This window comes from Lentinula edodes, assembly GCF_021015755.1.
Source record: "Lentinula edodes strain Le(Bin) 0899 ss11 chromosome Unknown C8R40scaffold_16, whole genome shotgun sequence".
NCBI lineage: Eukaryota > Fungi > Basidiomycota > Agaricomycetes > Agaricales > Omphalotaceae > Lentinula > Lentinula edodes.
Window position 1 is genome coordinate 551,157 of NW_025764322.1, and position 22,883 is coordinate 574,039.

At 45.6% G+C, this 22,883-nt stretch overlaps 7 protein-coding genes across 7 annotated transcripts; 4 read left to right on the plus strand and 3 right to left on the minus strand.

Moving 5' to 3' along the window:
• Nucleotides 1-1,282: 1,282 nt before the first annotated feature.
• On the plus strand, nucleotides 1,283-5,317 carry C8R40DRAFT_185989 (fungal-specific transcription factor domain-containing protein). Its single transcript, XM_046234291.1, has 15 exons — nucleotides 1,283-1,500; nucleotides 1,552-1,572; nucleotides 1,622-1,703; nucleotides 1,765-2,380; nucleotides 2,449-2,762; nucleotides 2,820-2,858; nucleotides 2,975-3,008; nucleotides 3,136-3,252; nucleotides 3,302-3,451; nucleotides 3,498-3,812; nucleotides 3,875-3,997; nucleotides 4,054-4,154; nucleotides 4,213-4,274; nucleotides 4,326-4,423; nucleotides 4,475-5,317. Exons 1-15 carry the CDS (start codon nucleotides 1,452-1,454, stop codon nucleotides 5,123-5,125), a joined length of 2,772 nt encoding a protein of 923 aa, XP_046086802.1. The 5' UTR covers nucleotides 1,283-1,451; the 3' UTR covers nucleotides 5,126-5,317.
• A 192-nt stretch (nucleotides 5,318-5,509) lies between these two features.
• Nucleotides 5,510-9,046, minus strand: C8R40DRAFT_1188298 (urease; the record flags this gene model as incomplete). Its single annotated transcript, XM_046233027.1, has 13 exons — nucleotides 8,720-9,046; nucleotides 8,444-8,667; nucleotides 8,150-8,390; nucleotides 7,702-8,097; nucleotides 7,605-7,638; nucleotides 7,441-7,550; nucleotides 6,904-7,386; nucleotides 6,796-6,841; nucleotides 6,673-6,729; nucleotides 6,505-6,617; nucleotides 6,116-6,438; nucleotides 5,910-6,048; nucleotides 5,510-5,842 (listed from the first exon to the last, which is right to left on the minus strand). The coding sequence occupies exons 1-13, from the start codon at nucleotides 8,762-8,764 to the stop codon at nucleotides 5,510-5,512; spliced, it is 2,544 nt and encodes an 847-aa protein (XP_046086803.1). The 5' UTR covers nucleotides 8,765-9,046.
• On the minus strand, nucleotides 8,819-10,047 carry C8R40DRAFT_186308 (uncharacterized protein). Its single transcript, XM_046234293.1, has 4 exons — nucleotides 9,569-10,047; nucleotides 9,123-9,518; nucleotides 8,955-9,060; nucleotides 8,819-8,901 (listed from the first exon to the last, which is right to left on the minus strand). Exons 1-4 carry the CDS (start codon nucleotides 9,620-9,622, stop codon nucleotides 8,888-8,890), a joined length of 570 nt encoding a protein of 189 aa, XP_046086804.1. The 5' UTR covers nucleotides 9,623-10,047; the 3' UTR covers nucleotides 8,819-8,887.
• Nucleotides 10,048-10,689: 642 nt separating this feature from the next.
• C8R40DRAFT_1044228 (MFS general substrate transporter) lies at nucleotides 10,690-12,626 on the plus strand (the record flags this gene model as incomplete). The annotated part of the gene is made up of 9 exons (XM_046224219.1): nucleotides 10,690-10,845; nucleotides 10,917-10,982; nucleotides 11,038-11,117; nucleotides 11,140-11,262; nucleotides 11,316-11,338; nucleotides 11,407-11,431; nucleotides 11,498-11,537; nucleotides 11,593-12,328; nucleotides 12,388-12,626. The coding sequence occupies 9 exons, from the start codon at nucleotides 10,690-10,692 to the stop codon at nucleotides 12,624-12,626; spliced, it is 1,488 nt and encodes a 495-aa protein (XP_046086805.1).
• Nucleotides 12,627-12,693: 67 nt separating this feature from the next.
• Nucleotides 12,694-14,580, plus strand: C8R40DRAFT_1103104 (uncharacterized protein). Its single transcript, XM_046228014.1, has 3 exons — nucleotides 12,694-13,666; nucleotides 13,720-14,143; nucleotides 14,200-14,580. Exons 1-3 carry the CDS (start codon nucleotides 12,856-12,858, stop codon nucleotides 14,288-14,290), a joined length of 1,326 nt encoding a protein of 441 aa, XP_046086806.1. The 5' UTR covers nucleotides 12,694-12,855; the 3' UTR covers nucleotides 14,291-14,580.
• A 1,655-nt stretch (nucleotides 14,581-16,235) lies between these two features.
• Nucleotides 16,236-17,925, plus strand: C8R40DRAFT_1069294 (uncharacterized protein; the record flags this gene model as incomplete). The annotated part of the gene is made up of 9 exons (XM_046226095.1): nucleotides 16,236-16,283; nucleotides 16,338-16,529; nucleotides 16,591-16,628; nucleotides 16,688-16,761; nucleotides 16,813-16,883; nucleotides 16,946-16,963; nucleotides 17,024-17,092; nucleotides 17,165-17,796; nucleotides 17,853-17,925. 9 exons carry the CDS (start codon nucleotides 16,236-16,238, stop codon nucleotides 17,923-17,925), a joined length of 1,215 nt encoding a protein of 404 aa, XP_046086807.1.
• Nucleotides 17,926-18,048: 123 nt separating this feature from the next.
• Nucleotides 18,049-20,971, minus strand: C8R40DRAFT_1103112 (ferric reductase like transmembrane component-domain-containing protein). Its single transcript, XM_046228015.1, has 7 exons — nucleotides 19,949-20,971; nucleotides 19,820-19,889; nucleotides 19,579-19,763; nucleotides 19,113-19,518; nucleotides 18,887-19,054; nucleotides 18,470-18,830; nucleotides 18,049-18,413 (listed from the first exon to the last, which is right to left on the minus strand). Exons 1-7 carry the CDS (start codon nucleotides 20,540-20,542, stop codon nucleotides 18,398-18,400), a joined length of 1,800 nt encoding a protein of 599 aa, XP_046086808.1. The 5' UTR covers nucleotides 20,543-20,971; the 3' UTR covers nucleotides 18,049-18,397.
• Between the last annotated feature and the right edge of the window lie 1,912 nt (nucleotides 20,972-22,883).

Genomic DNA, 22,883 nt, shown 5'->3' on the forward strand with positions numbered 1-22,883 from the left:
TCCTCGGTGGTGTATCGTCGGTCCCCTTCACAAGCTCATACAATAACCAAGAAGAGGGCGCTTCGTTCAAAAACCCTGATAAGCCCTCAATGACATTCCGTAGTCTGTCACGTCATGTTATGTATGTAGCTCCGCCAAGATGATCTTCACCCCCGAAAAATCTTAGACTGTCACTGAAGGTGATAGATCTAATGGATAAATGCACACTCAATGCAGACTGCGAGATGATAATAAGTCGAGGACATGATTGACCGTTAAAAATGACTTGCCTTCGCGGATATAAATTTTAGTTACTTGCCATTTTAGTGCATATAATATTATACATATATCCACTGTAAACCTCTAGATTTTCAATTCGAGACAACAAGATCATATCCCAATAAGCAACGAAGTACAGTGCTCACATAAGGACTCTAAACGCATTCGTGACGTTCCAAGGTTGGTTGTCTTGACATTAATGCCACTACATACAGTTCAGACATTCGTATCTATTTCGAAAGATTACCGCAAATTCGTATGCTTAGTGGCGTCAAGGAACGGGATAAAATTTCCACACTGCTAAAGGATCTGAGTCCTGCATACAAGAACAATTCGGGTTAGTAAGCATTTGTTGCACATTACGCTTTGTTTTCTCCTCAGAGCCGCGACACTAAGGTGTGCATGTTCTTGCAGGGAAAGTGCTTTTCAATGTCCGAAGCACCCATCGGATGTGTTCTACAGGAAAGGAGTTCAATTTTGATGACATTGAATAAAATCATCAAGGCTCGACTCGTGTGTGAATTGACCTGAGAGAAGCTCACCCCGAACGGTTCTTCCAGGGGAACATATGGGCCTCGCCAAGACGAATGTTGTATCACTGGAAGAAGGCTGATGGGATCCACTATAAGGTTTGGAGCCTCGTTACAGCCTTACTAAATTCATTCCTTTAGAGCATACTCTGTCAGAAAATAGTATAAAATCCGCTGCGCGTGTTGTCAGTACGACCATGGGCGGCAGTACGTACTGGAAAGTAGAGTATTCCTATTCAGATCAATGTTGAGACGGAGGACTGGAGAGGACTGGTTGGGCGTACATTGATTTCTAACTTGAGATGATTACTGAGCATGTTGATGTCGCCGGTGCTTCCAAATCTACGACCTTATACAAAAATTGATGTTCGGCGTGGATTCGACGGGTTTAATATGGGCACTTCGACTCGCACCATTTCGAGCTATTTCGAGGCACTTTCGAGGCACTTTCGAGGTATAACAGGTCGGCCACGTGGGTGTTCGATATTAATATTCGTCATTTTCGGCTAACTTGAACTGTTTGAACCGTTTTCGAACTCCTTTTCCTTAGGCGCCAGTCAACTCCCAAAGCTAGAAGGATCTTGATTACTTGCGCCACTGCTGTCTTGATAAGAACGAGAGCCCATTGCTCTGTATGTACCTCCTCTCCCCCGTGAAGCTCTAATGTCAGACTCTCGCACTTGCTCACGACCCATCCAAAGCTGCTACCAATGTGCGTGGTCTCCTCCTGGTCCCCTGGCATGTACTTACGATAAAAACGAAGGCCGAAAGCGAAAGATAAAATGTGATTGTCTCAAGTTGCATTTGGACGATTGGTATATTGATGTTAATAGGCAACCGCGCTTATCCTTGTGCACCTTGCATTCTCAGAGGGGAAGGAGATGTTTGCAGAGAAGTCGACAAAAACCAAACGAGGTCTGACGTCCCTGGTCATTTTCTGTACTTTGTGGATAACTTACATTTTTCCCTCACGAAGCTCAAGCAAATCAACAACGGAGACATTAGACGATGTGCTTCATCGTGTCACAGTCCTGGAACGAGCTGTCTCTCACCTCTCCAAGACATTGCCTCCGGATCTAAATGCTTCTGGCATCGATGACTCGGATAGTTCGATTTCAACAGCGATGTCTTCCTCGTCAATGCCTAAATCCCGACCACAAAGCTCGTCTAGACCCGTGTGGTCTGCATCGGATGGTGATGTTAACCCGGAATCAGTTATCCGGTCTTCATATGGCACCGGATCGACCGATGAGGATGTAGCTATGATGCTGGAAGACTTCGCCATGGGTCACCGCGTCAATCGCTCTCGAGCTGCTCAAGAGTTAGACCCAGGACCATCCGACTTATACACACATAGACAAATAACTGCTTACGGCTCACAAAACGCACCACCACGTCGTGAGAGTCACGAGAATGCAACACGATCATTGCCTCTGACACCGGTCTCTGCAACGGATGTATTTGTGCCGCAATTAGGACTTCCTGACCACCATCCACTTGCCCTTTTAATCGATATAAACACCAATGTGATTGGTCGACTCGTCTCAGTCTTACCAGCTAAGAGTCATTGCATGACTCTAGTCACTTTCTACGTAAGTCACTAAGGGTTCCTCCCACTCTTTACCCTACCATTTATATCCTATCCTAACCGATTTTCTAGTTTGAACGCTTAGAATGGTATTCAAAAGTCTTACACTCTCCATCGTTCCTCTCCGATGCGCATCAGTTGATGGGACAAGTGTTTCCAACGGATTATTCTGTGCTTGTCCATGTCTCTGTTCCATTTTTATCCGTATATTTCATGGTTTTATGTCTTTCACTCCATCTCATTGAACCCGATACATGTCGGATTTTGAATATTGGGTTCGACGAGGCGACAGAGCTTAGCAAGAAAATGTACAATGCGGCTCAGGCTTGTCTGTACGTGAGTGACTTCATCGGGAATCATAGCTTGGAAGCACTTCAGTGCCTGATGTTAGTATTCCGTTTTCATTCCTGTATCTTTACCGTTTCTGACCGGCTTTCAATTAGCCTTATGGGTGTTTATCAGCAAAATCTAGATGACGCTGAGTGCGTGTTGTCATTTCTGTCGAATACGGCGTCAGCCGGAATGTGCTCTTTTCCCTATACTCTTTCAGCATATTATCCATTTGTTACCCAATATCTGACCAACCTTGACTATATAGCTCACATTGGGCTCTTTTGGGCTCTGCCATAAAGGTGTGCGGTGTTCTGTTTCCCTTCGGGCTCAGTCGTTGCGAGTAGCACTGCTTCGGTTCCTTCGAGCCCGTACCCAACGCATTTTCACACGCGGCTGTCAGTATGAACTGAAATTCTTTGCCTCTAGATGGCACAGAATCTGGGCATTTCAAGACTTGGTTCAGAGTCTGATAATAAAACTTATACCGGAATTTGGACGTCTGTCATTAAACGGGAGGTTGCAAGAAGGATCTGGTGGAGCTTGGTAAGTCGCTGCAATGGGTTTCCAGACGAAAGGCTGATATGAACGCCAGATCTTCAACGATTGGTCGCATGCTGCTGCTCACAACGGAGCTTATTCCATCCATCCATCTCAAAATCATACTGGGTTCCCTGCTAACATCAACGATGTTGACCTCGTGGATGGCTTTCCTCTGAAAGTGCGACCCATTATGGAGTATACTGTACGTTTTGCGTGCTTTTACTTAGGTTTTGCTGATCGTGTTTCAGGAAATGACCCTTTCTTTAACAAGATTTCGCTTTGTCGGTATATACAGAGAGATTGTCGACAATATGCAATCCCCAACAGGTTACGATTTCGTAACAGAAATAGATGCAAAGATACGCAAAATGCAGGAAGAGATTCCTCGCTATTTTGAGGAATATAATTTAAATACACCTGATAATTCCGCCTCTCCTCCCCCGTATAATCCTGCCCAAAATGTGAAACAACTCGAGCTAACGTTATGCCTTTTAATGGGAGAAACAAGACAATTGCGACTACACAGGCCGTATCTATTCAAGGGGTACAAAGATCGAAAATACGTGAGTATTCAACTGGGAGTTCCTAGTCATTTAGGTTTGTGTTCATTACTAACCGATGATAGGCAAAATCTAGGGAGCAGTGCATCAATTCGGCAAGGGCGATTCTCAACCTACTGAAGTCCAATGATGAACAGTCAGCAATACTTCTGAAGTGGTGGATGGTATTGTTCTATGGATTCGCCGCTGTAAAATTTGTCTCCAATTTGGCTGATGAATATTTAACTAATTCCTTCTTGCATAGTCTGTAGTGTTATTCATTGACCTATGCCATCATAAAGCCGACAATGGCTTAGAATTAGAAATGCGTCGAGTGGAATTAAGGGAGGCGTTGGATCTTTTCAAGTAGGTTAAGGGAGGCACGTTCATATATTATTGATTAACATTGATGCTTTTTTTCTAGAACTGTTGAGCATATTTCAACTGTTTCCCGAAATGCGATAGCTCTTTTGGAAGGGTTGATGAGTACGTCGTTTCGTAGCTTTAGCCGTAAGGTCGTCTTAACAGCCACTGTAGGCGTCGAGCCTGATATACCCTCAAAGCCTTCCAGGAAAAGAGGTGCTTACACACAAGAAAGTGAAGAGCCTTTTGGTCAAGTCGTCAAGCGGATGATTGTAGGTTTGATGCACTAATGTTCAGTGTTTTTATTCATCTCTCTCGTTTAGATCGATGCACACCAGACTGCAAGTAGTCCTATCTCCCAATCCAATGGGTCTCTTGCATCCTCACCTACCAAACCCCTGAGTCCAGCCAGTACTCCACATGCAACACTTCATCACCGCAGCAGATCTGAATCCTATACAACTTCAAGTTTGAATGTAACGCCGGAAGTAGGGATCGATGAGTACCCCCCTCGTATCTCCATTCCTGTGAACCGTGCTATGCCCTCCAGTTCCTCGCGGTGGTCTTCAACACAGATCTCACTGCCACATACACTATCAAACGGACTTTCGATGGCGCCATCTGGCCATAGCAACACTAATCAGCGAGGGAAAGATGGATTAACCTGCGTGAATCCAATTGGAGGAGAACTCGATAATTCCTCGACACCCCCCTTCGGACTAGGCTGGGGACTTCCAGCACGGGATGCGCTCGCCCCAAATATTCTTTTCCGCGAGTCAGAGATGTTTGAGGCGAGTATAAGACAACTTGACGAAGCAACTATGAATGAGCTTGGCCAGCTTCTCTGGAGTGACGAGAGTTTTGGTTATGGCATCAGAAATGCTGGAACCCCTGGCAATTTAGAATCTGCGCGCGATGAGATATCGCTCGCCGGCTTCGAGAGTTTTAATGGTATGGCGTTTACAGGAACATGATACTATGATATGGCGTTCATAGGACTATAGTTCAGTACTTATAAATATGTATAATCACGATCCTATAGATTTAGAATCCCGTTTCATGTATCGAGAATAGAGATTAGGCTTACAGCAGGCAGAGAACAAATCACCAGCATCTACGTAAAATCATTTAGCAGCAACGCGGTGGATATAGTCAAAAATCTCTTAGATTTCTTTTTTGTACATATCATCCGAGACCCAAAACCTGATCAGTAGCTACAAGTATGTTCGCGGACCATGCATATCATAGTCATATAATACTACAAACAAGCAGACTGACGCTACACAGGAGCAGCTCAAAACGCATTAGCAGTACCCCCGACTTATCGGTAAATTACTGGGAAATTCATACACGCCCGATCAAAACAAATTGTACGCCCTCCCAAGTGGCAATTTCCTCGCAGGCTCAACATCCACTAACTCCCCGTTAGCCCTAACCTCATAGGTCTCTGGATCAACAGTAATCTTTGGAGTCGCGTTATTCCATTTCATATCTTTCTTTCCTATATTCCTGCAATTTCTGACTGCTTCAAACCTTTTAGAGAGTCCGTACGATACTAGCGTGCCGGAGTCAATAGAGACTTGGGATACGAAGGCAACGGAATTTAGAGCTGCGGAACCGGCTTTTGCTCCCCACATGGGCTTAGAGAAGAATGGCTGGACGGAGGGTATAGAGGCGTTGGCGTCGCCCATCTGGGGATAGAACGATGAAATGATGCTTGGGCATGGAGAAGACGTAGCGATATATGGATTGACTTACCTGGGACCAAGCAATGACACCAGATTTAATCACCATCTCCGGCTTCGCACCAAAACTCGCAGGTTTCCACAGGACCAAGTCTGCCAACGTTCCAACCGCGATATGGCCAACCAGATGATTAATGCCATGTGTAATTGCTCTGGAAGGATGAAATCAGAAAATTTGTTCGTTCTGCCGCCTCCTTCAAAGGGAAAATTTGTACGCACGGATTAACGGTATACTTCGCCACATATCTTTTCACTCTAGCGTTATCCTTCCCGGGGTACCAATCCTTACCCTCCCTCGCGCCTTCATCTCCCAACTCAGTTAGCGGACCTCTACACTCTCTCATCTTACTCGCCGTCCTCCACGTCCTCGACACCACCTCTCCGACTCTTCCCATCGCTTGCGCATCCGAGCTAATCATCGATATCGCACCGGTATCGTGTAAGACGTCTTCGGCGGCGACAGTTTCAGCTCGTATACGGGATTCTGCGAATGCGAGATCTTCGGGGATGGACTTGTCGAGGTGGTGGCAAACCATGAGCATCTGGTATGTGGAAGAGTAAGGATGGTCAGTTCCGCGGGGTTACAGGGCACGGATGAGGATAGTTACATCAAGGTGTTCGTCCAAGGTATTGTTCGTATAGGGCCTAGTCGGATTGGTAGATGACGGTAACACATTCTCCTGTCCACATACCACAATGATATCCGGAGCGTGTCCACCACCTACATGATATAATTCAGAATGTTTCGTGGTACGAATGATCACGACAACGCCCACCTGCTCCTTCACTATGATATGTGTGGATTGTTCGGTTGCCAAACGCAGCGATAGTACCTACATGTTGAAAGTTCAATTAGTTTTGATTGGTAACCTTGGGGCGGTTGGTAGGGGGTGACTTACTCTCAACGAAACCACTTTCGTTAAGGGTATCAGTATGGATATTGACCTACACAATAAGTTTAATGAGTATCTCAGAATGTGACACACTATACTAGCTAGAAAGTTCACCTGAACGTCATAATCATCCCCCACATCCAGACAATTTCTAATCGTAGCGGGGGTCGATCCCCAATCCTCATGTAATTTCAGCCCTGCCGCTCCTGCTTTCACTATATCTTCCAGCGCCTTCCTACCAGCGTCATTTCCCTTTCCTGTGAACGCGAAGTTCATTGCTAACCCATCGGTAGCCGCCAACATATGCCTCATGTAGAATGGGCTGCTGGTACAGGTCGTAGCGTTGGTGCCTGCACTAGGACCTGTTCCACCACCAATCATGGTCGTCGTACCAGCAGCAAGTGCTTCTTCGACTTGTTGAGGACAGATGTAGTGCACATGTGCGTCAATAGCTCCGGCAGTAATGATGAGTTTTTCCCCAGCGATGACTTCGGTGGAGGAACCGATGATTAAAGATGGATGGACGTTGGCCATCACGTCGGGGTTCCCGGCTTTTCCGATACCAACAATGAGTCCGTCTTTGACGCCGATGTCGGCCTAGAGGGGAGCGATGTGAGTGGAGAAATGAACGAAACAAAAGATAGAGGGAACCTTGTAGATCCCGGACCAGTCAACAATGAGAGCATTTGTGATGACCAAATCAAGAGATTCGGCGGAGGATCGGTTGGTGGCTTGACCCATACCTTCCCGGATTGTTTTTCCTGAATTTGAATCTCAAGAGCTGCATACAATCTCTCACTTTGATATTATCTTACCTCCACCAAATTTGACTTCGTCTCCATAAACAGTCTACGAGTCCAACTTGTTAATCAATAGAATGATGGGAATCAGACATGCAAAGCACATACATACCTTATCGTGCTCAACCTCAATCCAAAGTTCCGTATCCCCAAGCCTGATTCGATCGCCGGTAGTAGGTCCAAACATCGAGATATATGCTTCCCGTCCGATATCTGTGTCATCTGTGACCTCCAACGCTCCAGGTTCCGGGACATGTCCAAATCCTTTTTGCATGAGAGAATTTATGATCTCCTCCGTCCTATCAGGGTTAAAGACTCCTGAAGCGAGTCCATTTCCACCAGATATGATTTTCCCTCCAGCGATAGAGCAAAGAGTCACTGTCTTCACGTCGCCTGGTTCGAAACGCACAGCGGTGCCGGCCGGTATGTCGAGGCGTTTTCCATATGCTTTTGCGCGATCGAAAGAGAGTAGACGATTAGTTTCGATAAAGTGGTAATGAGAACCAATCTAACGGTTTAGATGAATGAGAGTGAAAAAACTAAGTTATGTAGACACGTACTTGAACAGGACGATCTCCGTTGTTCGTGACCCTCAGTTTGATACGCTCTCTACCCTTGTTGATAACAATTCTCTCTTTCCTGGCAACGACTGCACCTGGAGCCTTTTCAGAGGCATAGTCATCTGGGGTTGAGTTTGGAAAAACGCTTTGAGCGGGAACGGGCAAGAAGGAACCATAAAGTGCGTTATCAAGATTTCCGGATTCTGTACAGATAGGATCGTGGACCGTGACAAGGAAGACCCTGCATATAAGGATGCATCAGAGACTGGAATTTGCAGCAGGACCTTCGCTGACCCATCGACAAAAGTCCCCTCTACTTGAATTTCGTGCAACAAACCAGGGACACTGGGAAGTACATGGCGACGACCCAGGAGATCTTTACCGTGCTGCATCAGCTCCGCAACTGAGTGTTCACCATCACGAATACGCTCTTGCAGTTGTGACGCTATCAGCGCAGTTGCTTCAGTTTGATTAAGGCGTAATCCTCGTGCTAGACGCTTTTGAGCTAGAAATCCTGCCTAAATTTGCGATTGAGTTGTCCATTGGGAAAGAATTCTCGTGTATAAGTACCTGATGAAGAAGCAACTTGGCTTCTTCTCTGGGAAGCAGATGCATTTCAGTTCGGTAAACGAAATCGTTATCTCAGGGGTCATCATGATCATGAGCATTGTTTGTTCGCACAAATATTATGTATACATTTTTTGATACTGAATCCATTCTCATATCAATGCTCGCATTCTATACTGGACCGACTACAAGATGCATAAGTATGGTTTTGAATCCAAGTTGCAGATTAGAAACTCACCGTAGTTATACACAAGTCGACCGCGAACTTCTTCGCCCTTTGGTCCCTTCATATACATATGCCTAACATACCGTCTCTCACTGTTGACTTCCTCAATCCCCCAAGTCTGGTGCAACATCAAATGGCAATCAATATTGGAGAAGTCAGAAGAAGGGTCGGGGGCCTTACTTGATTCACAGTCCAGGAAACCCCGCTTTTCGCAGTGTCGCTGACAACGCGCGATTGTATAAGTCCATGCTCCAGTGTGTCTGCAGTCCAACCTTTGCTCAAGTACTCATCCTCAATCTCTTCAGCTTTCACTCTCCTGTTCTGACCAATTGTCGCTCCAAACACCGAATCCTCCTTAGGCTTTTCCATCCAATCCAATACCCTCTCGTCGTTAGTCTTTAGTCCACCCGGGTTCAATGTCTGCTCTATGTTGATACATTCGATTCCCTCAGCGTTTTTGAAATGTTCGATTGCGAGTGTGAGTGTCCCAGCGCCAATAATTTTGCGTTTCACCCATCCCATACCTTGCAACCGGAGGATATCGTCTGAGGCTTCGTTGTCGCTGAGAGACTTGTTCTAATAAACGTGTGTAAGTTCAAGCCACCTTTCGAAACTAACCAACACACCGACGCAAATTTTCCCGAGATGTTTAGGATGCTCATATTCGTTGGAACGGCCATACTCGCTCGAGGTAAACTCTACGTACTGAAATGGAAGTACAGCGGCGCGTTCAAATAGTCCTCAGAATCTGAATATTTCATACAAAATGAGGATATCCCGACGGAAAACCCGAACTTTGAATGTAGATGTTTATCGCAACATCGTCGTCCAAATCAGGTCTGGTTCTGTCAAAGTTGGAATCGGTTTCGCTGTGTATTGTTTCTTTCAATGAAAACTTCGACCATCCCAGAGGCTAGGAAAAGTAAACAGTCCGTAATCAACCCGTCGCCGGAACTTGCGAACAGGCTACCGTTGAGGGCAAAAGAAGACAAGGGCCTGAGCACACGTCAAAGCTGTGCCCGTCCAAGTACTTAAGTGCTTCTTAACACCTCTCGCTATTGTTACTTCCCAATCGTTCCCTCCAGGCCTTTACAAGATTATTTGGTTCTTTTTCCCCGCTAACGCAAGAAGCAAACGTCTAGATAAGCTCGATATATACGGCTATCCCCCAAAGGGCCCCATGATTATACTTGCTGTGTCAATGCTGTAAGAGATGAAATTCTTTAAAGAGCAAGCTTAAAGTCTGAAGCTCGTCTTCAAAGCATTCGTTCGAACATGGAGATCCGGTCTTCGACTGCTTTTATAGAGGTTTAAAGGAAAATGCCTGGAAATGTAGATGCAACTTGGGGTCTACCCGCTCGATGTTCAATCACCGTGGTAATCATCGAAGCCCAGGCGCCAGTATGTATTCTTTTTCAACGGGAAAATCTCAAGAATTGATGTCAGAACGCAAACAGTTCGACTTCGGATATGTGAAAAATGATATGCGCCTATTAATACGTTAAGACTCGCGTAGAGCAGCTTAGAACTCATGAGTTCCACACAGCTGTTATTGCTAGAAGTCCGATTGCGGAAGCAATTATGTAAGTATGTGGAATGACAGGGAATGACTTGGAGAACGAACAGTGGGGGAAGAGTGGACGGGATTCACGGGAAGGTTACAAATATCATTGATTGCCTGCCTTCATTCCCTTTAAAGGGGACAAGCGCCGGTCGGACCGAATATTCCTTTCCCTTTCTTTTCTACATGTCTCCCCAGGTCGACGAGGAAACGCCTTTGCTGCAGGTGCAGCAAGACAAGCCACAGCGCACGCCTCTTCCCTGGTTTCAGTTCACGATTGTATTGTTTCTACAGTTGGCTGAACCGCTTACCTCGCAAGTCATTTATCCGTTCTTGCCCCAGGTGTGTCAAGAATACAGGAGTCATTCGTAGAAGAAAATTTTTGATATCTTCCCATCCCTTTGTGAACGTAGCTCATTCGTGATATTGGGATTACGCGGGGGGACGAAACAAAAGTAGGACACTATGTCGGTCTTTTGGTACGAGTCCAACGACTATGAATAATCAATATGATAATTGATTTTGAAAATATAGCAATCGTTGTTCTTCTTGACCCAAGCTATGACCGTGCTGCACGTATATTTGACCTCCGTTTCATTGATCTGCATAACTAAGTATTTCTATCACGTTATCCAGACACTGGAGTCGTATCTCAGATCGCATTGGTCGAAAGCCCGTAATATTAATAGGCCTATTCGGTTTGTCTATGTCGATGTATTGCTTCGGTCTGGCGACGACGTTCTGGGGATTGGTCTTAAGGTTCGTCAGTTCTTTAGATGCAGCCGGAACCTGAGCTGATTCATGCAATGCAGCCGAAGTTTGAATGGTGCGCTGAGTAAGTCTCTACTTCTTGTTAACCCCGCCGTCTGCGAAAAGAACTGAAAAACCCGCGGTCCCCTTTAGATGGAAATATTGGGGTGATCAAGAGGTTTGTCTGTCTTCTACGGCTAATACAACCGTGAGCTTTTCAACCAAACATATTCATTTTTGATAGCATCATGGCCGAGATGACTGACGCCACCAACATTGCTCAAGTCAGTCATGTTTTCGTTTTTACCACAATGCTGTCTTTGAACAAATGACCTTCAGGCCTACGCCTACATGCCGATTGCCTGGTCAACTGGAGGTGTACTGGGACCCATGATTGGTGGTGCATTAGCAAGACCGGCCGAGCAATTCCCACAGCTGTTCGGTCACAACGAGTTCCTCAAAAAGTATCCTTATTTCTTGCCGTGTGCCGTCCCCGCTACTTTCTCTGCAATCGCTTGGCTAGTGACTTTTTTGTTTCTCGAAGAGACTGTCCAAGCCCCCGCGTTTGCGCTTCCGAAAATTTTCCGATTCAAGAAAAACAATACGGGTAAACTGATGATGTCTGCACCCGAAATTAACGATCTTACGACTGAAATTCCTGATAACGAAAAACCTGTTCCGTTCCGAAAACTTCTTAATCGTCGTGTCCTAATCGCGGCTGGAAATTACGCAACACTCTCGCTAGTGGACATTACCTTTCGCGCCATCCAGCCTCTTTTTTTCTCCACTCCTGTCGAGCTTGGCGGTTTAGGACTCCCGCCGTCTTCCATTGGGAATCTGCTGTCAATTTTTGGCTTACTCAATGGTGTCATGCAAGTTTTTTTCTTTGCCAAGTTGCACGACTATTTTGGCTCGAAAAAAACATTTATCATGGGAATCGCATCCACCTTCCCAATCTTCGCTTGTTTTCCGATATTGACTTATCTAGTAAAAAGCAATGGCGGTGTTACACCGCTTGCATGGGTGTTCGTTCTTTTGCAGATCATCTTCTCGCTCTCAATTAGCTTTTCCTACGGTGAGCTCACACAGCACTTAACTTTGACTGATATCTCAATCAGTATTTGACGTATGTAGGTGCTATTTTCATTTACATATCCGCTGCTTCACCGAACAGGGCTTCTCTTGGAGCCACTAATGGTTTAAGCCAAATGACTGTGAGCATCTGCAGAGCCATCGGTCCTGCGGCGAGTAATTCGCTGTTCTCGTTGTCGATGAAGCATCACTACTTGGGGGGATTCCTAGTTTATTACGTCTTGTTCACCATTGCGGCCTTGGCCCTGGTTGCAGCTACACTGCTTCCTAGGAAGGTGTAAGTAAAATGATGTATGTAGATGATATACGGATCATATATGAAGTTTGAACAAAGAAAATTATTGCACTTCTCTCTCGACAACTTTAAGGTGACACCATCAACAAGCGCAAACAATAAATAGTGTATCATCGCCTCTTGCCACGACATATAAAGTGCCTTTGTTCTCTTCTGTCATCTCTAGACTGATTTTCTGCTTGTCCTCTCTTGTCCCCTGTTCATTGCTGTTCTAAATGTCGAGTTTTGCCTCTCTAATGGCGCTTAGCGCCACATACACCCAAGCCTCCCAGAATCAAGCTCAGGCTAAGCTTGCTGAACGAAATCGTAGAGAAGCTGAGCTCAAGAAGAGACGACTCGAGCAGGAGAAAAAGGACAGGGAAAGAGAGGCTCAGCTCAGGTTAAAACACTTTGAACAACAGAAGAAGGAGGAAGAGCAGAAGAAGAAGAAAGAAGAGGAAAGGAAAGCTATCGAGGCTGCTGTTGAGCGACGGAAAGCTGCTGAGCGAGAGGCACTCTTGCATGGTCCGGCAAAGAAAACCAGCTCGCACAGAGCCTCCCAAGTTCGACGCAAAGCTCCAGCGGACAATGACGATGACAACGACGGTCTGAAATCAGAACCTCTCACACGAGAGGAACTTCGCGAGCGAAAACTGCAGGCGGAGCTTAGGCGCCAGTTCACCTCTGTTAAGCGATCAACGACCACCGGAGGGTATCAGAGACACGGCAGACATCTTCCTGGCGGAGCTGTGGACGTCACGACGACCGGGCCTCCTGCCCCGAGCTCGAGCGGACAGTCCGTCAAGGCCCGCCTAGCGGCGATGCCGAACACGTTGACAAAGCTCAATACTGTCAAACGTGATACTCGCACTATCGACGAAATCTTACAGGATCGAGCCAAGGCGAAGGAACAGAAAATACTCGATGGTCATGAAGCTCTTGCTTTTGACGACTGGTTTGGGACCAAGAAAAAGGAACAGACTCGTCCTAGCTCAATAGGCCCAGCTTCTGGTGAAAACACTCCGAAATCCACTGCCTCTGTAGCGCGTGAGTCCATCGTATCGCATGACCCCAACCTTACTGACGATGGATGGGCTCAGGTTCAACGGGCACTCCGCCGATCAACTCGGCGAAGAAATTGTCTGCAAAACCAACTCCTTCCTCCAGGCCAGTTCCGAAACCTTCGGCCTCTAAACCTATTCCACGTTATTCTGAAAAGTCAGAGAAGTACTCTTCTTCGAAATTGGCAAGACCCAACGCTTCTTCATCCACTTCTCGTCCTTCTACCTCTATATCCAAGAAACGGGCGCGTTCTTCAAGCCGATCTGAATCCCCGCGCCCGAAACGTCGCGCTATATCGTCAGAAGAACTAGACGACGTAGACAACGAATCATTGGATGTCAGCGGTCTCATTTGGGGCATCATGGGCAAGAATCGCAGTCACTATGTAAATATGGATGTTTTCAGTGATGATGAAGACATGGAAGCAGATGCAAGTGCCCTCGAGCGAGAGGAGAAGCGCAGGTATATACTTCATCATTCCCTATCATTAACGTGCTGGTTTAATGACGACTTTTTAGCGCCCGTATCGCTAAAGAAGAAGAACTCGTTGCCTTGGAAGAAGAGAGGCGCCACGAAGAAGATAAGAGACGCCGTAAGATGCGAGTTTGAACCCTCGTAACAAACATACACCTCTAAATATTTTGTTCAACGACTAAAGATTATATATATACAGTTCATTGTATCGGTTACTATATGGATCTCCTTCCTTTCCTTTCCACATATTGATATCAACGTTCACGCTATGATCATACCTACATCACTGCAATCGGTTGTGCATGCATCTAAACATAGTTTATCTTTTTCGGATTTGTCCTTTGTCTAATCGTTCAGCTTTCGTTATACAATGTACTACCACAGCATGTATCCGTTCACAATACACAGGATTGTTCACAAGTCAAATACTTAGACAGAGGGGGTCCTGTTTTTGCAAGCAAGAATAACACATATACATAAATGGTAGTCATAGAAAAGGTCGTCCGAAGAGTAATTAGCCGTTATTTCTACAATCTGGATAAGAAAGAGACAGTTTACTGTGCCATTCATTGCGCCCTCTTTGCAAGTTTAGTGGCAATCGGTCGATCTTGTCACTGGGACGTCGAGTTCCGGCAGCGATCTCGAGCTTGGATGATACGACGAAGGACGACAAGAGAATGATGATCCCAACATGAATAGATGGTGGTTGCAGAAGGATAATGAGCGGGGAATGAGTAAAAAGGTATTTGGAGAGGCTGAAGGTGCCGAGTGCGGAGTTGAGATTTTGAGATTTAGATTTTTTGAAGGAATTTAGGGTTCAACTGTGCCTATTTAGGTGGAGGTATGGTAAAAAATTGAAAGGAAGATATCTGTCCAGGTTCTGGAAGGAAGCAAGTTGAAGCAAAGTTTTATGTACTTACTGGGAATATCGGGGGAAGGTTCTGTGAGATTTTGGGATAAATGGAGGTTTTTTCGCTTGGAGGTGTGATTGAGATTTGCAAGGCCTAAGAGAGGTTCAGAAAATTTCCGGTGGGAGGGACGGATCAGATCTGCTCAGTTGAGGCTTGCTATGTGAACAAGACAGTGAACGAAGCATTGATGAAGGCGCAAATACTGAGTGTCTAAGTTTGAGATGGAAGGGCGGCAAAGGACTAGTGGAAATTGGTCAAATTTTGGGGGACATAGAGTACGGTAGCCTAAGTGCCCAACAAGGAAGAATAGAGGAGTTGCTTCTCGAGTTCGCCGCTCTGAATCGTGGGAAAAATGTTGTCGCGCAGCTCGAACTTAAGAAATCATTCAGAAATGGGATGCAAACTGTCGTCCAGAGGGAACAACCACCCGTTCTCTACCCCTTTCCCCATTTGCGCTCGTTTTCTCGTGTGTCCTTCGGAAGTCCATTGCTATGATATATCACACTACAGCAGACAGCAGACCACAACACACTGGCGATACAACAACCGGAAGAATGGTCATTGGTTTGGAACCTTTTGGAACACGCATTGTTAGGAGCCAGACGGTTGGCGCAATGTCAATCATTAGCTTCATAGCAAACAATAGACCTTCGTTGAACGGTGTAAATGAGGAGATCAGTTTCATAAGATTGCATAACTAATGTGATTTTTTCCATGATCTCAGAGCACAGAAATGAAGAGAAGGAATCGTGGAACCAAATATACCTATAATTGTCTTCAGAGAAGGTCTGGGAGAGATTGTGGCATAGGGTATGTGCTTCCTCAAGCCTTGTTCTGTCATCTCGATGATCAAGAACCTTCATGTTCAAGATGGAGGTTCAAACCTTGTCGATTTCTATTAGAGTCCTAAACTGCGCAGAATGAAGATGTTGCAGATGCTGCAGTATATAAACTCTGTTCGCCGCACACAGACTAACCCCCTCCCGCACATCCCTAGGCTGAAGTCATGAATATACACGACTCGTCTGGCTTCGTCATAAGGAATTCTCAGTTTAACTACATTGCAGGTGACCAGATCATTGTTCACAGATATGGAACGATTAGTAATGAAGTGCGCCTCTTTCTCCACTACACGACTCATACTTATCCATTGTAAAATTTGACAAAAGATGAATGAGGATTCCATAACAGAACTCATCACAGACGAAGCTCACTCAGTATGCTTTCACTGTATTCTTTCCAATTCAAGTTGCTAACATGAATGATGATAGATTCCGCGACTATCTCAGGTGGAAGTGCCGTTGATTGACAATGAACCCGGTATCACAGTCTACGGACACGATACATTGTTTCATGCACGGTTGCGTCCAGTGTTTCGTGACGGGGGATGGGTCCCTGGTGGGCTAGGAGAGGATCCGACGAGAGTTGTTGTCAGGAGACTCGCAAAAGAAAGCTCTGACGAGGTGAGAGTTCTAGAGTCGGCCTGAATTGATAATCCTTATTCATTTTGCATGTTACCTTTAGGATGTTAATCAAGAAGTTAGGCATTCGTTGAAATACTAGTGAGCGTCTCACTGACTCTCTTCAAGTTCAATGCGATGTAACGATATCCTACTTGTAGCTACCCATACGTCATGCAGTTGTTTGGAGCCTCCCGGATCGCTTCCCTGAATAAGTTTTTAGTATACTCAAATGGTGAGTTTCGAAAACTCTTGGGTTTGAGTATGTTCAAGCAATTTCTTCAAGCAAATGTGACCACGTATATCGATTTCAAGGGCTCCAAGCGCGGAGAAGATTATAGGAGTTACGATTCACAGGTAGTTCTAGCAAGCGATTCATATTTGTTTTTGCTGGCTTACAAGCTAGATACCTTTTTCAGTACGATACATCGTTCAATGTGAGCGGTCGACGAATTACCCTCTATTTGGACGTCAGATTCTAATAGGCAATTTCCTAGAGCGCTTGGAGATATCTGAAAAACGAGGTACCCGTTGACGGTTTCACTTTGGATGTCATCTTTTCAGAGGTACAGTCCACTATTCTTCTCACAACACGCTAACAAATTTCTAAACTGAATGTATGCATTGTTGATTCATAGACCCGCACTGTCAACGCCAACGGAGGATCCGCTCTGATTGTGGTCCCTGCCCTCCCATCGTCGCCAGTGGATCGTGCTAAGCTTATAACTAAGGTCCTCGAAGAATTTCAGTACAAAGTCAACCGTCGCATCGACGTGGCAAATCGCGCACAGTTCACGCGGTGTCCGGAGTGTTTACCTTCTACAGGTGGATGGAACTTGGGACTAATAAATTCAGTGTTGAGATGTTTGGAAAATGTAGAGCCTCATTTAGAGTGGGGGAAGTTTCTTATCCAGAGTAGATCTGAGGAAGCAGACGAAGAACGAGATCAGGATCGTAGGGGAAGAGACGAGTTCAATAACGCGTTCGAGAAAGCCCAAAAGCTCGCTGAGACTCTCAGCAAGAATACTGAAACCGGGCTCAATAGGGCAATGAATGACGTTATCATGCGTTCAAATCTAGCGACTAGCGGGATCTGTAGCTGGTGCGCGAAGAAATGGGAACGGAAGGAGGGTCAACTATTCCAAACATTTGAGGATTCTACAGCGGTCATTACTATCGTAGAGGAAATGCCCGAGAACTTAGAGGGGAAAAGGTCAAGCTCTTTTGGGTGTCTGGAAAAGCTCACAAACAAACCAAGTTACCGTTTAAGGTTGGTGTCATTACAATGCAAAGTCGTTCTCACTATATTAAATTATCATAACTTAGGATTGTTATGGTGGTCATATGTCTACTCCTCGCTGGGGTTCTTGCTTTCATGAAGAGGGGGGCTGGGAGCTAAAGCTGTAGCTATCTTTTTGTGACCTTCGCATCGCAAGATACCATTGTACTATTTCGGCAGGCGGGCGATTTTTTCCATTGTGCACGGTAAAGAAGATATCACGACTGGAGCGCATACATACTTGCAAAGTACATAAACGAGGAGCGTGAGTAGCATCAAGCAAGAGAAGAAAACTTCAGACAAGTCAAGTCTGAAAAAGATACCAAGAAAAAAGGAAAATGTCAAGTTAGGTATAGAGCACTTGGCCATGAGAAAGCAGAACATACGAACGGAAAATATGTAGAATAAGCATAGACTAGATAGTGAGTAACAATCCCTCTAGGAAATCATTCATAGAACTAGGTAAGTGAAGAGAAATAGTGAAAAAGAAATGCGTCCTCTCAGAGGAACGATGATTACTGATTTCTACGAGCAGTTCTAATTTGTACAACATAACGCATAAGGTTCGTTCTTGTCGTGTTTGGTCGGCAGTTTACCATCCAAAGCACCTGTAATGCATTGAGTCCACCATATCCACGAATTACAGAAAGTAATGAAGACTTACTCGTCATGAATTTCTATACCACCGACTTGATCTCTCCTGAGCGGATCCACCTTCCCCACTTCAGCGGCGACGGAATCAACCAACCCGAGTGGCCCACAAACGCCGACTATCATGCCTGTTATCTTCTCGTGGTCTTTCACCCCGGATCCAAGACTGACAGCCTTGCTGATAGAAGCTTCGAGGATCTTTGACACTTTCGGTCGCCCAGGAGATAGTGTGAGGGCTGTAGAACGGAAGAACGTATCAGGGAAAGGGAACTTTCCGATGGGTGCGCGAGTGTAGAAGACAGATATTCTAATTGGCGTGAAGACACTTTGTTGTACAAGTGAGGTGAGTAGGGGGAGTAGAGGTACGAGCGAAGCTAGTATGAGTTTGGTTAGCCTTCATAATTATATCAAAAGTTAATTGCAACCGTACATGGTTCTTGGACGCTCCACACCAAGTGGATTACTTTGACGCGACTGTGACCCTCCAGATCCTTTTGAATCAAATCCTGAATGGAGGAAAGAGCGAATGTGATTCCACTGCCACCGGCGACGAACACAGCAGCGGAGAAGCTGGAGAACATTCGGTGCCCAGGACCACCTGTGCAAATGGTCGATCAGCCTAAGCTGTATTCGGTCAAGAGGAAGAGCAAATTTACCATAAGGTCCTTCTACAGAAACTCTAACTTTTCTAGCTTCGCCTTCACCTTCATAAGCACTTGACTTCGCGAGGTCGTATAACTTGTTCGTCCAATCGCCAGTCTTCTTGCACATGAGGATCATGCCTTCTTCACCTTTCACGATAGAAGCAATCGTGAAAGGGTGTGTTTCCGACCAGCCGATGATTCCCATTCCCGAAGAAAGAACACGAATGCGAACGTGCTGACCAGCACGCCACCCCGCGTTGATGGAAGGAATTTCCACGCGTGTAACGCCAAGTTCAGGCAGTGGACGAATAGTGGCAGTGGTGATTCTTGTCTTAATCCATCGCATGACTCTATCGAGAACGAATATGCCGACGGCGGTAAGAACGTAGGGCGATGTTGCTGGCTTGTGTGTGATAATCTATGAAGCAGTGTATCGATGAAACCATTCAAACAAACCGATGAAAACATTGAAACGAACCGCCGGAAGGATGAGTGAGGCACAGACGATGTGCGTAGAGAGGAAAAGAGTATAGGCCTTGTTCCTCAACCAGCTCGTGGAAAAGATGATGAGAATGTCGGCACAAATCAGCGCGATTAAGCCCCAGTAGTTGTTGGGGTTGGCGATCTTGCTCATGAAGACTCCCTCAAGATTCCACTGATATACTAAAAAGGAGCATGATAAGTTGGTAGTCAAGGCGCGAGATGAAAACATTACTTACTGAAACCCAAACCATGAATATTGACAGAAAGGACGATGACACGGCCAATGACTCGATGAAGAATATGTACCTGGGTACGCAAGTTTAGCACAAATGTAAATTACAAACAGATAAAGAAAAAAAACGAACCTTTTCGTATCCAGACCCAAGGAACCACCCGAGGATGTTGTTCTTCGACGAAAGTGCAAACACAAATGGTAATTGAGATACGCCAATCCATCCATATCGAACAGGGTCGCTAAATGGATTGGTTTTATAGAATGCAGGGTAAACGAGAGTAGCGATGTAAATCACGATGATTATGATTTGGAGCATGGAGACTCCAGGATTGAATCGAGCATGTAGAAGCTGGAGAGCACCACGAAAGACTTGAGGGCAAGACGACACATGAGGGGGATACGACGGAGCAGCACCCTTCTCATTGACGCGTTGGACAGAAGACCAGTGAGTATCATCAGTTGCCAAGTCGTGGTGCCTTGAGCCGGCCTCGGAATTGAACTCGACCCGACGTGTTGCACTGCGTCTAAAATTTGTATGATAAAGTATATATCCAGTCCCCCATTCTGAAAATTTCCAAAAACGAGCAATAGCACGAGGAAGTCGGAGGAGAACTACTGCAGCGAATATTGCGATAAGGAAGAGATCAATGTGATAGACAAGAGCTGCAGGATCTACAGTGCTCTCGAAAGAAACGATAGTTGGTGCAACGGCAGCAGCGGCCATTGATGTTCAATAAGGGAAAGGAAGCGTTAAATGAGAGGAAGTGTTGTGAAGAGAATGAAGATTTGTGCGTATTCCAAGCGAAGGATCCGCGCAAAACTAACTGCACTTGTTGTTGAAGACTATTCCGCTGGCAGGAAGGTTGTGCTGAAGTCAATGCAACACTTCAACCTCTTGGTGACGGCCAGGAGTAAGCCTTTTTATAAATTCAAACTTACAGCATGTTCTGGGCGAGGCACCACTTTTAGCACAGCTCCGGCGTGATCTTCCCGATTATAATCTTGGTAATTGTGAGCTTTGGCTTCAAGGTGCTCTCTGATGGAAACAAACTCGCTCCTTTCTTTTGCATGATGCTCTGCGTAATGTGTATCTTCGCCCTTAACGCCGTGGAGAAGTGAGATAAATAAATCTCATGCGGGCATTTCATTAACCACCGAGAACGACCGTGACCAATGATACTGACTGATACGATCTCATTCAAAAACTCGACAAAGCCTCAAGAGGAGAGCATAAATTATTTTGATATAGTTTGATATGATTGGATTCGTACTGCAGACTGACCGCAATTCTGAATTCTGAGAACGATGTACCACACAACCCCGTCATGCGATCTCCAAGTATTTTGAGACAAATCCCCGTCTAGTTACCTGATCAGGCAAATTCGCGCAATGTGTTTCCCGTGCAACTCCGCCGCACCGCCGGCCAAGCCAACGACACGAGCGTCCATTGTCCGTCCACTAAAGATCTCAACCAGCAAAGCTATGTACCAGGATAGACTGTTGACTCGCATGGGCTGTAACGACCTCTGATATCCAGAGTGCTGCTAACCAGTCTCAGTTCCAGGGAGTACGAGTGTCGGCAGCGAAATGTCGTGTGAACGACAAGGATAAATGACAAGCATACTAGGTCTTTCCTTTATCTTTGCAAGTCCAACTGCGGCCGAGCTGCGCAAATTCAATGATGGGGATAAAGTCAAGATTTATTTGAACTGAAAATGAGGCTTGATATTAAACCGGACGCGAGATAGGCAAAAGTACCGGTACATGTTCAGTTAGGACCCCTGTTTATGGTAGGGGAGGTTAGTTCCTTGGCCTTCCAAATGAGCTTGATTTTGACCGAAAGTTTTTTTCGTGAAATCCTCCAATTTTGACCGAATTTTGCAACTGACCTCACGACGGACCCCAAATTTGACCGAATTTTAGATCCAGACATATTTTGGCGCCCACGCTTAGTGATGTCTCGAAATTCACGAAATGCAGTGGAAATGGTTTTCTGAGCTCAGTTCTAAATTTTGAACCAAGGACTCTGGATCTATCACAGTATGTATGCCAGAATAGGCCAGAATTCATACATTCACACTGCACAAGTGGTCAAAACCTGACTAATTTTGACCGAAATTTGTGCCAAGGCTCCAGCCCGAATCATTCATTCTTGACCGAAAATTTTACCAACATACATGCCAAATCAGGTCGATTTTTGACCGAATCTGGAACCAACGTCCCCTACCATAAACAGGGGTCCTGTTCAGTTCCATATTGAACGTTGAACTTTGAGCGGTTTCTTCCACTCCGATGAATACTGTGTGGGATCATGAATAGAAGGCAACCGGGGTAGTTGCGCGGCGAGAATGACATCAGCTCCACCAAGCACCTTCGCGAGTAATATTGCAGTCCATTGCCTTTCATCTAAGGTTCCTGAGTACGATATTTCGATGCGGGAAGTGATTGTCTGTACGATATTAGGTCAAGGTAAATCATACAACGTATAGCCTTTCCACTGTGCCTCAGGGCCAATTCGAAGCTATTCATTGGTATCCGATGCAGAATGATGGAAGGAAGTAATTGCCACTATTACTATTAGGACCAAATTCAAGTTCAAGAGAGGTTAGCCAACCGTGACGGCGGAGGAATATCACCATGCTTTCGGGTAACTTGCCGCGCAGGAGGAAGATAGATGAACAAGGAGATAGACGAACAAGGGAGCGTGTTAACTCACCTGGGTTCATATCTGCCCATATTCGCAAAACATGCACGTTTTGTTGTAGGTTCCATTCTGGGTAAGAGGAATCAAATTATCGTTCTTTCGATCCAATGAAGTAGTGTGAAGACCCCGTTGTTATGACACTGCTATTAAGCTTTCAAAGAATGCTTCGGGCTTCGCTGGTGAAGTGGCGACACCAATAACGTTGCAGCGTGACTGAACTTCATCTCTGGAAGAGAATTGAGTATGTGATTGAGCGATCTTCAGGGCTTGAAGCGAGGATAGTTCACAGTCGGTTTTCGAAGAGTTTCTAAAACCATCGCACTTATATACAGTAAAGTTGATGCGATGGGGAGGACAACGT

Excerpts from the sequence above, each read along its gene's own strand:
- C8R40DRAFT_185989 (XM_046234291.1), top strand. The coding sequence starts at position 1,452 with ATGTCAGACTCTCGCACTTGCTCACGACCCATCCAAAGCTGCTACCAA. Across the intron at positions 1,501-1,551 it reads CATCCAAAGCTGCTACCAAT|GCCGAAAGCGAAAGATAAAA; the intron begins GTGCGTGGTCTC and ends ATAAAAACGAAG. Across the intron at positions 3,009-3,135 it reads TTTTGGGCTCTGCCATAAAG|ATGGCACAGAATCTGGGCAT; the intron begins GTGTGCGGTGTT and ends CTTTGCCTCTAG.
- C8R40DRAFT_186308 (XM_046234293.1), bottom strand. The coding sequence starts at position 9,622 with ATGGCCGTTCCAACGAATATGAGCATCCTAAACATCTCGGGAAAATTT. Across the intron at positions 9,519-9,568 it reads TCTCGGGAAAATTTGCGTCG|AACAAGTCTCTCAGCGACAA; the intron begins GTGTGTTGGTTA and ends CACGTTTATTAG. Across the intron at positions 9,061-9,122 it reads TTTCCTGGACTGTGAATCAA|ACTTGGGGGATTGAGGAAGT; the intron begins GTAAGGCCCCCG and ends ATGTTGCACCAG.
- C8R40DRAFT_1103104 (XM_046228014.1), top strand. The coding sequence starts at position 12,856 with ATGTCGAGTTTTGCCTCTCTAATGGCGCTTAGCGCCACATACACCCAA. Across the intron at positions 13,667-13,719 it reads ATCCACTGCCTCTGTAGCGC|GTTCAACGGGCACTCCGCCG; the intron begins GTGAGTCCATCG and ends GGATGGGCTCAG. Across the intron at positions 14,144-14,199 it reads GAGCGAGAGGAGAAGCGCAG|CGCCCGTATCGCTAAAGAAG; the intron begins GTATATACTTCA and ends ACGACTTTTTAG.
- C8R40DRAFT_1103112 (XM_046228015.1), bottom strand. The coding sequence starts at position 20,542 with ATGGCCGCTGCTGCCGTTGCACCAACTATCGTTTCTTTCGAGAGCACT. Across the intron at positions 19,519-19,578 it reads CCTCACTCATCCTTCCGGCG|ATTATCACACACAAGCCAGC; the intron begins GTTCGTTTCAAT and ends ACTGCTTCATAG. Across the intron at positions 18,831-18,886 it reads GTGGAGCGTCCAAGAACCAT|CTTCGCTCGTACCTCTACTC; the intron begins GTACGGTTGCAA and ends AACTCATACTAG.